At 47.2% G+C, this 17,043-nt stretch overlaps 1 protein-coding gene across 4 annotated transcripts in view; it reads right to left on the bottom strand.

Annotated features, from left to right (window-relative positions):
- LOC137528850 (leukemia inhibitory factor receptor-like) overlaps window positions 1-17,043 on the bottom strand; it is a 155,389-nt gene that overhangs the window by 49,240 nt on the left and 89,106 nt on the right. For all 4 annotated transcript variants that reach the window (XM_068250525.1, XM_068250545.1, XM_068250535.1 and 1 more), the window contains exons 4-8: window positions 14,974-15,122; window positions 13,135-13,298; window positions 11,219-11,393; window positions 9,965-10,237; window positions 185-314 (exon numbers count right to left, since the gene is read on the bottom strand). In XM_068250525.1, the coding sequence (XP_068106626.1) occupies window positions 185-314; window positions 9,965-10,237; window positions 11,219-11,393; window positions 13,135-13,298; window positions 14,974-15,122 (891 nt within the window). The remainder of the gene's footprint in view (window positions 1-184; window positions 315-9,964; window positions 10,238-11,218; window positions 11,394-13,134; window positions 13,299-14,973; window positions 15,123-17,043) is intronic.

Below are 17,043 nucleotides of genomic sequence, written 5' to 3'. Positions count from 1 at the left end.
CAGGCAAGTATATATCCTTTGATGCAAATCATTTCCGTTATACCTTAAGTCAGAGACCATCCCTAATTTAAACGTGTGCAGCTTTTCTGATTCTGGACCAACAAGTGTATCGGTTTAGCTTCAAGCTGGGGGAAAAAAAATAAATAAAAAAATAAACAATAGACTGTACATAAAAAGAATTTACTTCTCATATATAGTGTATCTAGTCCCACGATCATCTCCATAGAGTCCGGTGGAGTTGCTTCTCCAGGTACAGTTGATAATGGAGAGGTCCCGCGCCTCACAGCTGAATCTCTCTGGCTCATCTGGAGGGGCTGCGAAAAAGAGACACGGATGAGCTCTAGTACTGGTGAATAGAGGGGGCCAATGAGATACATTTACGTACATAGATACGTAATCCTGCATGAACATATTTGCATGCAGCTTGAAAATGGACCAATCAATTTAAACCTGGTCTTTTTCAAGCTGCATAAATTTGCATATTTACATAATCCTGCATGAACTCGGAAATATTTCCATCTCATTGATCATCCCTACTGGTGAATAGAGGTGGCCAATGAGATCCTAATTCCTGTTCACACTTCATACAGTTTGGAACTCGGCCCATCCAATGATCTGCCTGATGATTTAGATTAGTACTTTTTCAAGCTGCATACAATGAGTGTGGAAGCCAGAATTATCAGAATCTCTTCGACTGCCCCCTACTGGTGAACTTCAACAGCAATAAAACGGGACCCTATTTGTAGGAACAGATACAAACGCCCACATCACACAGTATGAAGATAAAATCCATGTTTCTTTATTGGTACATCCAAAAAGACAGGTAAAGGGTAGGGTGTTTTTAGTGTTTTAATGTTTTTTTGTTTTTTTTTAGTGTTTTAATAGAAATTTTAAAAAAAAAAGAGGTAATCACTTACCTCTCCACAAGATAAAGACATTAGTTCAACTGGAAAAATGTTCATTCAAAAAGCAATCTGACAACGCGTTTCATGAGTCATGGCCTACTCCCTCAGGTCAATACAAAATGCCTTGAGAGGATAGAGTGTAGGCGCCTCTTTAGTAGCCCCCTATGCTATCCAGGCATTTCGTATTGACCTGGGGAAGCGGGTCATGACCCGCGATACGCGTTGTCAGATTGCTTTTTGAATAAACATTTTTCCAGTTGAACTGGTGTCTACATCTTCTGGAGAGGTAAGCGATTACCTCTAATTTTAAAACACTAAAATAGAACACACATTGTGTGCCTCCATCTTACCCATTACTTGTCCTTTGGATGTAGCAATAAAGAAAAGTGGATTGTATCTTGATACTGTGTGCTTTTCTACCTGTTCTTGTGTTGCTGCCCCGTGGAGGTATTGCCTTGCACCCCTCTTATGTGAGGGGGGTTGCAGTTATGCCGTCACTTTATGACCTATTTGTAAAGTAGATATTTTCTGCACTGTCTGGCAAGACAATCCATACAATCTTCTATGTAAAGAGAACCTTACTAAATACCAATTAAGTAAACTTTAGTTTAATTTGCGAAAGGTTTGAAATCGTTAGGAATTGAGATTGACTATACAAACACAGACACACCCTTTTCGCTCGAAGGTTGTACGCTTGTTCCTTTAATTAACTAGTTTTGATGCAAATCAGCACACATACTCTGCTGCATCACCATTGTAATCTGATGTACACTTGCTTTCCGTTCATAAACACAGCTCACTTAGCTAAAGAGACTATAAAGTCAAAAATCAACATTGGACTGGAAGGTTGATCATTTGCTAAAATTGTATCATTAATGGGCACTTTAAAATGTACCGGAGACATTTACAACTGCAGCATTTACAGTTACCTGGAGCTTCCTCCAGCCACATGCACACCGTGGGCTCTCTCACCATCCTTTCTGAGCTGCTCCGTTGTCCTGAGGTAAAGTTCGGTAATTTGGCCAGTCATGCTCTGTCACACCCCTACTGACCTCCCGCGGCCAGGAGTGTTTTAGCTTTCAGCAGCCAGGTAGGATGGCGTGGTAGCCCATGGCGTGCATGGGTCTTGAGGACGGCCCAGGCAAGTATAAATGCTGCCGTTGTACATGTTTTCGTTAACAAGGATTGGGCAACATCTGCTCCTTAAGACAACATCGCTTATAACAGGAGTAAAAGGGAACTTGAAGTGAGAGGGACATGGAGGCCAACTTATTAAGTTTTAAATTATCCAAATTGCTTGGTGTCCTGCTAATCATCCGCTTTTGTTAGATTTAAGGTGGCCACTAATGATACAACTTGCAGAACGATCATTTACAAATTATTCTCCTAACCAATCCAATCAGATTAATACATTTGATCCTTTTTGTTCATTAGTGGTTGTGACAATCCAGCCCCGCGATCCCGTCGAGATCTGCTCCCGTTAGCGTACGCAGGATGTACGGGCGCAGACGGACAACGAGACCGGTTGCTGGATCGTCAGAGGTAAGAAGAAAAGGGCGACAGAGCGTGCCAATCCCGTCTAATCTGCTCCCGTTAGCATACGCAGGAAGTACGGTGAACAGACTGAAAATAAAGATTGGTCGCGCAGCTGCCGACAATATGTAATGGGACAAACATCCACCAATCCCGTATTACTAGGCCACTGTTGCCATGCAGGTCTCATGCACTAGAGACTGCTGGAGGCAAATTCACTGTGTGCGTAGTAAACGGTTAAGATTGGTTGGAGGTGCCCATACATGTACAATTTTGATTGTATATACAATCGGTACACTAAAAATATCGATTTCGCGCTGGAAATCGGGTAATAACTGCCACCACTCTCTCAAGTTCAGGGAGGAAAGAGACTCCCGCGCTATCATAATACTGTAGCCAGCCCAATCACGTTCAACACGCTCAAGTCACCGTTCGGGGAATAATCACTTCCGACGGCTTAAAGACTGTGAGCAATGTGACGTTAAAGAAAGGTTACTGGGTCCCTATATGATGCAATCTCGAATTGTATTTACAATCGAGAAACGGAAGTTATCGATTTCGCACAGGAAATCTGGTACTAGCTAATCCTAGAAGGAAGAAACGGTTATTTACAACCTAGCTAGCAAATCAACAATTTATAAGCAAATCATAAAACAATGCGGTAGTATGACTGACTCTTCAGAGGGCAGATTCGTTATAGCAGCAATCAGATGACCAGAAAAGGCACACAACTGAACGATAAAATCGTTGTTTATTTCTAAACTACATACACACAGCTTATTTTAGAACAGATTGATTGACAGAGAGAAGAGAGGAAAAGAGAACAGAATGTCTGATTATATACAGTTCAAATACCGTTATTGGTAGTCCATGCGGCAATCGCAAGTCTTTGGCGAAAGTCCCAAAATGGCGGTTGCCATGCGGCCAACAGGCCTTTGTTAGGAAGTTCCAAGAGGGAGGGTTTGCCCGCGTCCTTGCGGGCTGCCAGGATGTTACTAGGCATCAGATTGAAGGTAAAGGACGCAGAGCTTTCTGGGCTCTGTCTGGTTATAGCCCCTACTCCAGCAAGGAGGGGTTAGGGGGCGTGGATCACACACCTCTTTGCAGCAGGAGGTCTCTGCCCCTCTTATAGAGGCAAGAATTTACCTGAATCATGATAAGTGTGCTCATCTGCAAACCGTACAAGTTATGTTAAATCTAATAACATTTTTAGGTTTGTCAGAATTTATCAAGAACGTTGATACCAAACTTGGGGGGTTTAGAGTGAACGGTGACCCCAAAATGTATATCTCTGCTTTGGCAGGGCTTACCTTGAATTCAGAAACATCCAATCGTGTGGTTGGTTCCGAATTTCAGAATAAGCGGGTTCTTAAGGCCGTTGCCTATTTGGAAAGCCATCTCTATGGCAAAAGATGGATTTCATATTTGTGAGATCACAGAAAGGTCAGCTGGGAGATGGAATCTCCTTGATCCTTCAGCTGAGGTAATCCTGGGAGAACCCCCTGCTGTGATCGGTTCCTAGCAGTCTGGAGGAGCTAACATTTATGAGCTTCTGTCAACTGATATCTACCCTTCACCTGATGGATGAGGTCATAAACACCTCAGGGGGTCCCCTGTGCTGGCAGAGAATCTTTTCAACAGCAGGCTATGAAAAGATTTCTCCAGCCCTTTGGTGAAGGAAAAAAAAAGTGTATTTAAACCCAAAAAACTGTCAGTTTGGGTGGTTTGCGCAGAACTAGCGTTGGTAACTCCATGACGCATTCGATATGTCATATCGACGGCGTCACATCTCCTCCCCTTCCAAGATTGGGGAAGGATAGGTTAGCAGGACCTTGACTGAAGCAATACCAACTTGCTACTTGGGCTCAGTACCGCGGGGCAGCCTGGGTTCCACATGACCTTGGGGTTGCCCTTTTTTTTGTGTTGGTCAGTGGTTTAGCCAGGAGGCTACAGGGCTTCGCAAACGTCCTGTAGTATCCCGCTGTTCCCAGAGAGGCCTGTACCTCTGTCATGACAATCTGATCTGCGTCTGGTTCAACGGTCAGATTGTCAGCTGACAGCTGTCCTAGTACCAGGGACGAGTGATCGCAGTGTTGCTCCCGAGTCGGGGGAACACAGGGATGTCACCCGGGTACGTGACTGTACAACCGGGCTTGCCCTTCAACAGGTCGTTCCAGGCCTGTTGGAAGGTGGCTGGGGCATTCCTCCTACCAAAAGACATCCGCATCAAGGCGTTTAAGTCCAAGGGCAGGGCGAATGTGGATTCTAGGCGTGCCTCGGGCACGGTTGGAATCTGCCAGTATCCATAGCTCCGATCGATGATCGTTAGGTAGTTGGCGGATGCCAGCCAATCCAACAGATCACCGAGGGGAGTCATGGGATACGCAACGGTTATTGGGATGTCGTCCGGCATCCTATAGGCCTCACAGAACCTAGTGGTCTGTGAGCTAGAGGATTTGCGGAGGACAGCCATCTGTAACATCTCCTCATACTTCATCTTTACTTTGGCTTGCACCTCCGGAGAGGCGCTGTAGGGGATCTGCCATAAGGGCTCGTGAGTCCCCGGGTCCCTTCTGTGAACTGCTGTATCCTGCCCAGGGTTGCTGCGAAGATTTCGATGTGGGGGCGCAGTGCGCTTCAGCGAGGCCTTCGGGGAGTACGAGAGGTGGGGGGGTGACTTTCACATCATCCGCCAATTCTCGTGTGGGAGCTATCAAGCCTGGCAGGGGACCTGTGTCTTCCTGTTCTAATTGGCCGTGCTCTCCCAGAACTAACTGCGTTCTATCTGACTGGGCTTCTAACAGATCCACATGGACCGTGCTTTCACCTGGGGTGTCAGTTACATGGGGAATGGGTTCACTGGAGTAGTTACCATTCTCCCTGTACACCTGTAGTGGAGCTTCCACTGCTGGCGGCTTAGCGGTCTGGCCACTAAGCGCACGCAGGTTGGAGTCGCTCTGTAGTATCCTCACGGATGTGGGACTACAAGTCTCAGCCAGCTGCCTAGTGTGATCTGAGGTCAGCTGCTGAAAATCAAACTCTCTGGGGTCAGAGCTGACAGGAATGCCTGCAGGCTCTGAGCTCAGGTTACCAACAGTACTGTGTGTGTCTGTCTGCACAGGTATACCACAGTAAACATCACCTTTTGGGTAAATCAAAATCACGTCAATATCGACATTGGTCCGGGGGTCAGAGATATCAGGGGAAGTCAAGACTCCTCCAGATAGTCCTGAGTCCGGACTACCGGTGACACTGAAGGCGTCACCCAGCGTACTCTCACAACCATGCACAACATTATCAAAAGCATTTGCATAACATGATATGTCATTTTTAGCATGAGTGTCACCCGCCTGAAAGTCAGAATTGTCAGAGGGAATCCCTGCTGTCAGCTCTGAGTTCATGCGACTGGCCATAGAGCCTGTAATGGCCAAAGAATGTACAGCGTTTCTATCACAATTATCACTGACACATGCAATTTCATTAGTAATAACAGGTGCAGAAAGAGATAAAAGACAGTCAGTTGCTTGTACATATAAATCTGAGGGTACCTCCCGCCCAGTGGCGTTAGGTACAGTAGCAATAGCAGGTAAGGGGTTGACATCTCCCTGTTTTCCCATAGGCTTGTACAGTACCTGGTGGTCAGGGAGTCCTGCTGGGAACTCCTGCATATCAGCAGAAAATTCCGAAGGGCACACAAGCGTGCCTAGACCAGTGCCAAGCACAGGAGGAGAGGGAAACTCAGCAACAGCCCACTCTGGAAAACCCACCCCCCATCCGGCCTTCTCGGGACCTGGGATAACAGGGTTGTGGTGGTTGGGCCTGACTTCAGTCAGGGTGAAGAGCTTTTGTGGGAGAATATCTTCCTCTGTGGCAAGGTCGGAACAGACCAAGGAAACATCTGCTCCTGGAGCACTGGAGCAAAAGATGATCTGGTCGTCCAGCACTGTGGAGCACTGTGAAGATTTCCGGAACCGTAGAGCATCTCTGACACGCTGACAGGCTGTGCAGAGGGTGATGCAGGTGACGGATCAGGGTTGCTAGCCATCTTCGGGCTAGGGACGGTCGTTCACTTCCTCTTGGGACAGAAGAACTTTATGTGGCCGGTCGAGCCACAAAGATTACACATGCGAATGGCAGGTGTGTCAGACTGGGGTGCAGCAATAGCAGCAGCTGCAGGTCTCAGTGGCACAAAGCTCACTGGACCAGGAGGAGCAAATGCAGTAGGCTTACCTCCTTCCAAGTCTTGGGACAGTGTTCTGTGACTGTCCAGCACCAGGGTTCTCTGGCTGTCAGGTACAGGAACCTGATGGTACGCCCTCTCAGAGGTGCGCACAGGAAAGTCTCGTTCCGTGCCCTCTTCCATGGCAGGAAGTTTTGGCTGTGGGGGTCACGGGTAGAGGTTCGCATCTCTCCACCGAAACACATAGTGAAGAGTGCTGATTTGATTGGGTTAGCTGGGCCAACTCCAATTCACGCTGGAGCCGTAGCTCTTCGATCTGGAGATCCCGCTGGCGCAGACACTCTCGGTGCTCCTGGTATCTGCGCAGTTCCTCGCCGGTCAGGTTTGCCAACTCCAATTCCCGCTGGAGTCGTCGCTCCTTGGCCTGGAGATCAAACTGGCGCAGTCGCTCTTGGTGCTCTGCTTCACGCTGGAGCATCTTTGCCTCATGCTGGCGCTCCTCTCTCAGGAACTGCCGCTGTCGTTCTGCTTCCTGGCGCTGTTCTTCTGCCTCCTGGAGCAGAAGTTCTTGTAACTCCGGGTACATGCGCAGATCCTGGTCAGTCAGGTTTGCCAACCACTCCGGGGTTATCAGGACTGCGGTGTATGGAGGCATTAAGCAAGGTGGCGACAAGGATTCCATCTCTGGGGTTATGCCACCAGCTCAGCCTTGTCTGTGCTGCAAGCAGCAATGCCGTGCGATTCGCAGAGGGCTTGCACGTCAGGAACTGACCAATTTTGGTGAAACTGAACTGAATCAGACATTCAGAAGAGAAGAGTACAAGAAAGAGTAGGATACAGCAAAGAAAAAGTTAGGAAATGTAGACCAATCTATTGCTATCAATGTGTACCGTTTTGTGCCAAGAACTTCGGTTCTGCAAGACAGGATACTTAATGACCACTGTCTTATTGTTCTGGTTGCAAAGACTGAGTTTGTCAGATCTTTGCGCTCCGATTTCCCAAAAGCTGGCTATGCCTGGTTTTGGGGTGTGCTATCCCACCACTGCCACCAATGTGACAATCCAGCCCCGCGCTCCCGTCGAGATCTGCTCCCGTTAGCGTACGCAGGAAGTACGGGCGCAGACGGACAACGAGACCGGTTGCTGGATCGTCAGAGGTAAGAAGAAAAGGGCGACAGAGCGTGCCAATCCCGTCTAATCTGCTCCCGTTAGCATACGCAGGAAGTACGGTGAACAGACTGAAAATAAAGATTGGTCGCGCAGCTGCCGACAATATGTAATGGGACAAACATCCACCAATCCCGTATTACTAGGCCACTGTTGCCATGCAGGTCTCATGCACTAGAGACTGCTGGAGGCAAATTCACTGTGTGCGTAGTAAACGGTTAAGATCGGTTGGAGGTGCCCATACATGTACAATTTTGATTGTATATACAATCGGTACACTAAAAATATCGATTTCGCGCTGGAAATCGGGTAATAACTGCCACCACTCTCTCAAGTTCAGGGAGGAAAGAGACTCCCGCGCTATCATAATACGGTAGCCAGCCCAATCACGTTCAACACGCTCAAGTCACCGTTCGGGGAATAATCACTTCCGACGGCTTAAAGACTGTGAGCAATGTGACGTTAAAGAAAGGTTACTGGGTCCCTATATGATGCAATCTCGAATTGTATTTACAATCGAGAAACGGAAGTTATCGATTTCGCACAGGAAATCTGGTACTAGCTAATCCTAGAAGGAAGAAACGGTTATTTACAACCTAGCTAGCAAATCAACAATTTATAAGCAAATCATAAAACAATGCGGTAGTATGACTGACTCTTCAGAGGGCAGATTCGTTATAGCAGCAATCAGATGACCAGAAAAGGCACACAACTGAACGATAAAATCGTTGTTTATTTCTAAACTACATACACACAGCTTATTTTAGAACAGATTGATTGACAGAGAGAAGAGAGGAAAAGAGAACAGAATGTCTGATTATATACAGTTCAAATACCGTTATTGGTAGTCTATGCGGCAATCGCAAGTCTTTGGCGAAAGTCCCAAAATGGCGGTTGCCATGCGGCCAACAGGCCTTTGTTAGGAAGTTCCAAGAGGAAGGGTTTGCCCGCGTCCTTGCGGGCTGCCAGGATGTTACTAGGCATCAGATTGAAGGTAAAGGACGCAGAGCTTTCTGGGCTCTGTCTGGTTATAGCCCCTACTCCAGCAAGGAGGGGTTAGGGGGCGTGGATCACACACCTCTTTGCAGCAGGAGGTCTCTGCCCCTCTTATAGAGGCAAGAATTTACCTGAATCATGATAAGTGTGCTCATCTGCAAACCGTACAAGTTATGTTAAATCTAATAACATTTTTAGGTTTGTCAGAATTTATCAAGAACGTTGATACCAAACTTGGGGGGTTTAGAGTGAACGGTGACCCCAAAATGTATATCTCTGCTTTGGCAGGGCTTACCTTGAATTCAGAAACATCCAATCGTGTGGTTGGTTCCGAATTTCAGAATAAGCGGGTTCTTAAGGCCGTTGCCTATTTGGAAAGCCATCTCTATGGCAAAAGATGGATTTCATATTTGTGAGATCACAGAAAGGTCAGCTGGGAGATGGAATCTCCTTGATCCTTCAGCTGAGGTAATCCTGGGAGAACCCCCTGCTGTGATCGGTTCCTAGCAGTCTGGAGGAGCTAACATTTATGAGCTTCTGTCAACTGATATCTACCCTTCACCTGATGGATGAGGTCATAAACACCTCAGGGGGTCCCCTGTGCTGGCAGAGAATCTTTTCAACAGCAGGCTAATTAACTGGCCATGAAAAGATTTCTCCAGCCCTTTGGTGAAGGAAAAAAAAAGTGTATTTAAACCCAAAAAACTGTCAGTTTGGGTGGTTTGCGCAGAACTAGCGTTGGTAACTCCATGACGCATTCGATATGTCATATCGACGGCGTCACAGTGGTCCCAAACGATAATTTTGGATTCGTTCGTAAACAATTGTTCAGAAAATTGTATGTATGTAAATATGTGTTGCGGCAACATTTAGCCATAGACCCTGAACAAGCATGCAGATCAGGTGCACTGACTGAAGTCAGACTGGATTAGCTGCATGCTTGCTCCAGGTGTGTGATTCAGACGCTACTGCAGCCAGAGAGATCAGTAGGACAGCCAGGCAACTGGTATGGTTTAAAAGGAAATAAATATAGCAGCCTCCCTATGCCTCATGCTGCTGCCGTCTTGAATGGCCATACACCGCACCACATTTCTAAAGGACTAAATGCAAATACAGTAAATTTATGCAAATATGTACTTTAAAAAAAAAAAACAACACTTCCCCTTTATAAACAACAGACTCACTTCCAACAAACACAACGCTTCCGGCGATGACATCCATGTCCGGGGAGTAGCAGACCACGTTATCGCCGCTGGTCCCGGAAGAGAGGTTCATGTGGAACAGCTGAATGCCGTAACTGCCGGTCCCCAGATCCACTAACGGGTAATCCGTGATGCCAAACTGAATGGACCCCACGCTGCTGCTATTATTATCCTTCAGCTTACAACAGAAAGTCATATTGGCGCCAACAGGGACCACCTTATCGGTCGGATACACCGCGTCTTCTTCAGAGCCATCTACACCAGCAGAACACAAACATAATTAAAGTCAACCTGTAAGTTACAAAAATGAAAAAAAAATAGATACTTGCCTCGAGAAGGGGAAGCCTCTGGATCATAATCTCCCTCCGACAGAAAGATCCAGCGCTGGAACTCCGAACACAAAGCAACAATAATATCTGCGTTTTCCTGACCATGCAGACGCACTAGTGGGGTCCTGCTCTGACTCCGGTGGAAATAGCTAAGCCTAATCGCATCCGCTCTACTGCTCAGGCTGCTTACGCAGTAGAGCGGACCCGATCGGGTTCAGCTATTTCCGAGGAAGACCGAGGGAAAGCCGCTACTAAGCCTGCACAGGAGCAGCGACAAGCAGATTTTCGGGGAAGCCAGCGCTGGATCCCCTCTGCAGAGAAGGAAGGAGGAAGCCTCTTAGGATCCAGATAAATGTTTCATGATCAAGAATGATGTAGATTGTTCTTATGGAAATGATCACAAACAGCCAGTCACAAACTTAGAGTTTGCTCGCTCAGGAACTTGCTGTACTTGAGTGCAGTCAGCAGAAATGATCACATGATCGCAACCAGCCAATCACAAACTTACAATCACTCACTTGGAAATTGACAGCACCTGAGTGCAGTCTACCGAAATTATCACGTGATCACAAACAGCCAGGCACAATCTTAGAAATCGCTCACTCAGGGACTCGCTGTGCTTGAGTGCAGTCAGCAAAAATAATCACATGACTGCAAACAGCCAGTAGCAAACTTACAAATAGATCACTTGGGGATTCTCTGTAGCTGGGTGGAGTCAACAGAAATGATCACATGATCGCAAATAGCCAGTCACAAAATTACAAATCACTCGCCCGATCAATTCAGTTGGGCTTCTCTATGAAATCACTTCCAGGAAAAAAAAATGACAAAATAAACTGATTATCCCTAAAAAGCATCCAGTGTATGTAGTGGATGTCCTCTCTGTTATTGCCATTTACAGGTTTACCTGCTATAGTGCTGATGGCGCTCCATTCACTGGGCCTGATCTCTCCATAGTAGGTGTCGTCATTGATGAAGCATCGGATCTTTACAGAGTGCGACGTGCAAGTCAATGGAAAGTCTGCGCTCCAATTCCAGCGGAATGTGGTCTGCCTGAGATCCCAGTGTACTGTGAAGGTTTCCTACAGGCAGAGAACAGGATGCCTCTGAGTTATCCTGGCTACTCTAACAGGCAGTCATGTGACATCAGCAAAGACCATCACCATAGCAAATATTCAGTTAAACAGTAAAATATGGGCAAAATACGCAGATCTATGACAAATGTAATATAAAACACATAATGCACGCTAGAGGCTAGATTTCAAAGAATGATGCAAAACAGGGTAATTTAAAAAAAAAAAAAAAACCATTTTAACTGCCCAGCTCATTCCTGGCTAGGTAGAAAGAGGACCTGTCACCTGTCACAAATCTACAAAGTTAAAGCACAAATAAACGGACGACAGCATCACAACATGTGAATGTTAAAACATTATCTCCTTACAAATAGCATCCTTCAAGGGGCAGGGTATACAAGAAAACAAATGAATAGTCATAATTAGAAGGTGATGTCATGAAGGGATCAGAGCAAGTGTGGCCAATAAACCAACCGCTTCAGAGTATCCCAGCGTAGCAGAACAACATTGACCCACTACAGCACTGGGTCATGTCTCTTCCCTTTCATAGGATGAGCAGGCCACCCTGTCCTCCCTTCTCCATTCCAACGTTGTAGGTGTTATAGTTACACTCTGTTAAAGTGAATGGGAACCGCATTTAAAAAAAATGAGATCAGATACTTACCCAAGGAGAGGGAAGGCTCTGGGTCCTGTCGTTCCGGTGCTGGCTCGCTCGGTAGCAGCATTAACTAAATTAGTCAAATATTGCTTTACCCGGCCGAAGGAGGCTTCAGAAGTCTTCAGGGAGCCCAAGTTCTTCTGAAGAAGCGCGGCTCTGTACTGCGCCTGCGCAAGCACGGTCTCTTGCATGCTCACGCCTGTGCAGTATGGAGCTGCACGTCCTCGGGAGGACACGGCTCTCGAAGACTTCCAAATACCCTTTCGGCGGGGGATTGAAACGGGGGGGGGGGGGGGGGGGCAGCGCAGGATAGAGGGCACCGAGAGAGGGGACGGAAAAATCTATACAACCCAGAGCCTTCCCTCTCCTTAGGTAAGTATTTGCTTCATTTTTTTAAAATGCGGTTCCCATTCACTTTAAGACACATGATGTACAGTACCTCCAAATGAATATTACATATTTACCTCGTCATCAGTTCCTCTCTGAAGCTCACCATTTTCTTCAAACAATTCCTCCCAGTTCCGATTAAGTCTAGTTGTACTTGTTTCTCCGCAAACTGGAAGCCTTAGGCCCCATTTACACTTAATCAGTTGGTATGCAGTTTTTTTCTTCTCCATAACAGTGCATTATGAAAAATCTTTCAGTTAAAAACGCGTGTAGTGCAAACTGAGCCATTGGAAAACATGGGCATTACTTTGAAAATCAGTTGTACTTTCAGTTATAACTGAGAGCAACTGATTAAGTGTAAATGGGGCCTTAGGACCCTTTTCCACTTTATGAGCTGCTGAAAGGACAACTGATGTGCAAAGTATTATCCATGTTTCCCTATGGCTCAAGTCGGTGATATTACTAGTTAACAGAGCGCTGACTTGGAAGCCATGACGGGTCATCACCATTTTTAAAATGGAGCGTGGAGAATTCCATGGATCACAATGAACAAACGGCGCAGGAGAGGAGAAAGATTGCTGAGCAGACTATGCAGGACGCAAGTAACAGGGAAGTTGGTGTGGACCAAAATACTTAGCAAATATCTTCTAATGACCATGAATACAAATGAGGTTTGCAGCACACACCATAAACATAATAACGTACGTTTCTGACAAGATGCAGGTTTTCTCCCCGTAACACATGGATCTCCCACGTCACAGACGTATCGGAAACAACGCTGGAGGAATCCACTGTCCATTCCACATACAGGATGTCAGACTGATCATCGCCAACCAAGGAGAGGATCTGCGGTGTGTGTGGGACGTAAGCTGCAGGGCAGAGATGCAAACACTTAGCATAGAGGAAATACAGGGAGTCCATAATGTGTGCACTGACATCACTCTCACAGAGTCATACAGTACCGTCCATCAACTACCAGCACCTTGCAGTGCCGCCCATCCATCATCCTGCTAATGAAATTACACGCAGGAAGATGACACTAATGATAACACGCATTACAGGAAACATGCAAGAGGCAGATAAACCAGCAGAAACCCCTAAAAGCCTTTTAACGCTCAATTTCAGCTTCTACTGTTTTAATGCATGTGATAATACATTGACATTAATTAGCAATCCATAATGTTTCCTGTATTACAATTCTGTACAGCTTCTTTCCGCAATACATTTGCATCCATCCTAGAGCATCTCTTCCTGCTGAGACTAAGGTGCAACTCTACTGGATAGAAAGCTGTCCAGACTCCTCCCCCAGGAGGTACCAACAAGTCTCTCCCTGAGAGCACATCACAAGTGTAGGTAATGGCAATGCACTCCCTATGGTGTAGCCTAATGTGTCAGTGCTTGGACCATAGACCTCCTATAAGTCAGTACTATCATTAAAGAGAATCTGTACTCTAAAATTCTTACAATAAAAAGCATACCATTCTCTTCATTATGTTCTCCTGGGCCCCTCTGTGCTGTTTCTGCCACTCCCTGCTGCAATCCTGGCTTGTAATTAACAATTTTAGGCAGTGTTTACAAACAGCTTACTGTGTGACTCGTGCAGAGCTTGGAGAGGGTGTGTAAAGCTTCTGCCAATGACAAGCAGTGTTGCACATTCTGCACATTCCACACATTCCAGCCTCAGCCCAACAGACAGGACAGAGGAAAGGAGATAATATTCATTACAGAGACAGTGCAACTAGAAAATGCTGCAGTAAGATAGACCATATTAGAACAGGCATAGGAACTTATAGGATAGAAGAAATAAGGCTCACAATTTTGTTACAGAGTCTCTATAAGTAAAGGGGGTAGGCACTCCAAAAGTAGTGCTTACTCCTTTACTTATTGATCCCTGTGAGCACAGGTAACATGAGCTCACCCACATTCTCCCTCCATGGAGAGATGAACTATTTGCAGCTCATATGTATCTGCTAAGCTGCAGTGCTGACCACAAAGAGGTAACATGTAAACAGCAGAGGGAGGAGCCCGTGATGTCTGCTGGGAACCTCACCTCTCTGCTACCTATCCATGGGTGATATACCGGGTGTGGCCTGTGTGCAGGGGGGAGGATGCAGGTAACGTGTTGGAGTTTGGAGAATCTTATAGAAGGTTCAGATGCTTGTCAGTTTTCCAGTTTGCTTCCTGTACAGCTTCTGAAGCTGCTTACTGTGGTCACATGGCTGTGAGTCTAGTACTCTAGCGGGCAGTTCCTGCACGGACGCGAGAGGACACAGGCCAGATCAAGAACAGGTAGATATACATTCTGTAGTATGCTCCAACTCGCAGTCTCCACATGTTGGAACGCTGCATATGTGGGTGGAAGGGGGGGGGGGGGGGGGCACTGACTTCACTTCAGCACATGGAGGGTTGGTGTATGCTCAAGAAAGCTTATCTGTGTGTATATACAGTAAAATAAATTTACAAGCAATCTCCTTGACCATCTAGGTTAGTGACAACTACAGCATGTTTTCATCATGGGATGGAAAGACAATGAAAGGAACTTACGGACATCTCCCATGTACTTCTCGAAGCTGATCTGCGGTCTCTGTGGAATGTTCTTTGCTTGGACCTTCACAGTCACCGGAGCGTACATGTGAAACTCAACTTGCAGGCTGTTACCGCGAGTCTCATAACAACTTTCTGGTTGCAAAGACCTGCATGGAAATCAGGACATTGGTTTAGAATGTAAAGCGCTGTGAGGTCTTCTGCGCACGCTGCATGTCTATGTTACTTGTAGGTCTACAGATGATCAATGGGCTACTGCTATCTTATGTTTATGTGTTCTGAAGCAGAGCAGATTCCAGATTGAAAGCCTGTATGACCAGATGCGATCCTCAGACATGCAAACTATCCTCATATTTACCAATCTGTATCATGCGCTGACAGCTGCTACAAAGTACATGCCCTGCTTTATATTACATTGTTTATTCAGGTTTGGTTAAATAGAACCAGTCACAAATAAGTGCTCAAAATCGCACAAGCTCTAAAGTTAAACTTAGAAGGAACTTTTACCAGCCTGGTGAAGGTATTAGTTCTGGTGTTGTGTTGCAGTTTTTCCTATCTTCTACAGGCACCCCAACGTGAACAGACACGACTCCCCCAAACCTGAACAGAGGCTACAGGGGGCACAGGCTCCCCAAACCTGAACAGAGGCTACAGAGGGGCAAAGGCTCCCCAAACCTGAACAGAGGCTACAGAGGGCACAGGCTCCCCAAACCTGAACAGAGGCTACAGGGGGCACAGGCTCCTCAAACCTGAACAGAGGCTACAGAGGGCACAGGCTCCCCAAACCTGAACAGAGGCTACAGAGGGGCACAGGCTCCTCAAACCTGAATAGAGGCTACAGGGGGCACAGGCTCCTCAAACTTGAACAGAGGCTACAGAGGGCACAGGCTCCAAAACCTGAACAGAGGCTACAGGGGGCACAGGCTCCCCAAACCTGAACAGAGGCTACAGAGGGGCACAGGCTCCTCAAACCTGAACAGAGGCTACAGAGGGGCACAGGCTCCTCAAACCTGAACAGAGGCTACATAGGGGCACAGGCTCCTCAAACCTGAACAGAGGCTACATGGGGCACAGGCTACCCAAACCTGAACAGAGGCTACAGAGGGGCACAGGCTACCCAAACCTGAACAGAGGCTACAGAGGGGCACAGGCTGTCCAAACCTGAACAGAGGCTACAGAGGGGCACAGGCTCCCCAAACCTGAACAGAGGCTACAGAGGGGCACAGGCTGTCCAAACCTGAACAGAGGCTACAGGGGGCACAGGCTCCCCAACCCTGAACAGAGGCTACAGAGGGACACAGGCTCCCCAACCTGGACAGACAACAGGAGGCAAAGGTATCCCAAACCTTAACAAAGGCTACAGGCTCCCCAAACCTGAACAGAGGCTACAGGGGGCACAGGCTCCCCAAACCTGAACAGAGGCTACATAGGGCACAGGCTCCCCAAACCTGAACAAAGGCTACAGAGGGCACAGGCTCCCCAACCTGGACAGACAACAGGAGGCAAAGGTATCTCAAACCTTAACAAAGGCTACAGGCTCCCCAAACCTGAACAGAGGCTACAGAGGGGCAAAGGCTCCTCAAACCTGAACAGAGGCTACAGAGGGCACAGGCTCCCCAACCTGGACAGACAACAGGAGGCAAAGGTATCCCAAACCTTAACAAAGGCTACAGGCTCCCCAAACCTGAACAGAGGCTACAGAGGGGCACAGGCTGTCCAAACCTGAACAGAGGCTACAGGGGGCACAGGCTCCCCAAACCTGAACAGAGGCTACAGGGGGCACAGGCTCCCCAAACCTGAACAGAGGCTACAGAGGGGGCACAGGCTGTCCAAACCTGAACAGAGGCTACAGAGGGACACAGGCTCCCCAACCCTGAACAGAGGCTAAAGGGGGCACAGGCTCCCCAAACCTGAACAAAGGCTACAGAGGGCACAGGCTCCCCAAACCTGAACAAAGGCTACAGAGGGCACAGGCTCCCCAACCTGAGCAGGTGAAGGCTTGTCTGAGGAACCTCAGTTCCTGCTGAAACACACAACTGCTAATCCCGGCATCTGGTGGTTTGGGATGAG

The sequence above is a fragment of the Hyperolius riggenbachi genome, chromosome 1 (genome assembly GCF_040937935.1).
Source record: "Hyperolius riggenbachi isolate aHypRig1 chromosome 1, aHypRig1.pri, whole genome shotgun sequence".
In the NCBI taxonomy this organism is placed as follows: Eukaryota; Metazoa; Chordata; class Amphibia; order Anura; family Hyperoliidae; genus Hyperolius; species Hyperolius riggenbachi.
This window is presented reverse-complemented; position numbering and strand designations above follow the sequence as displayed.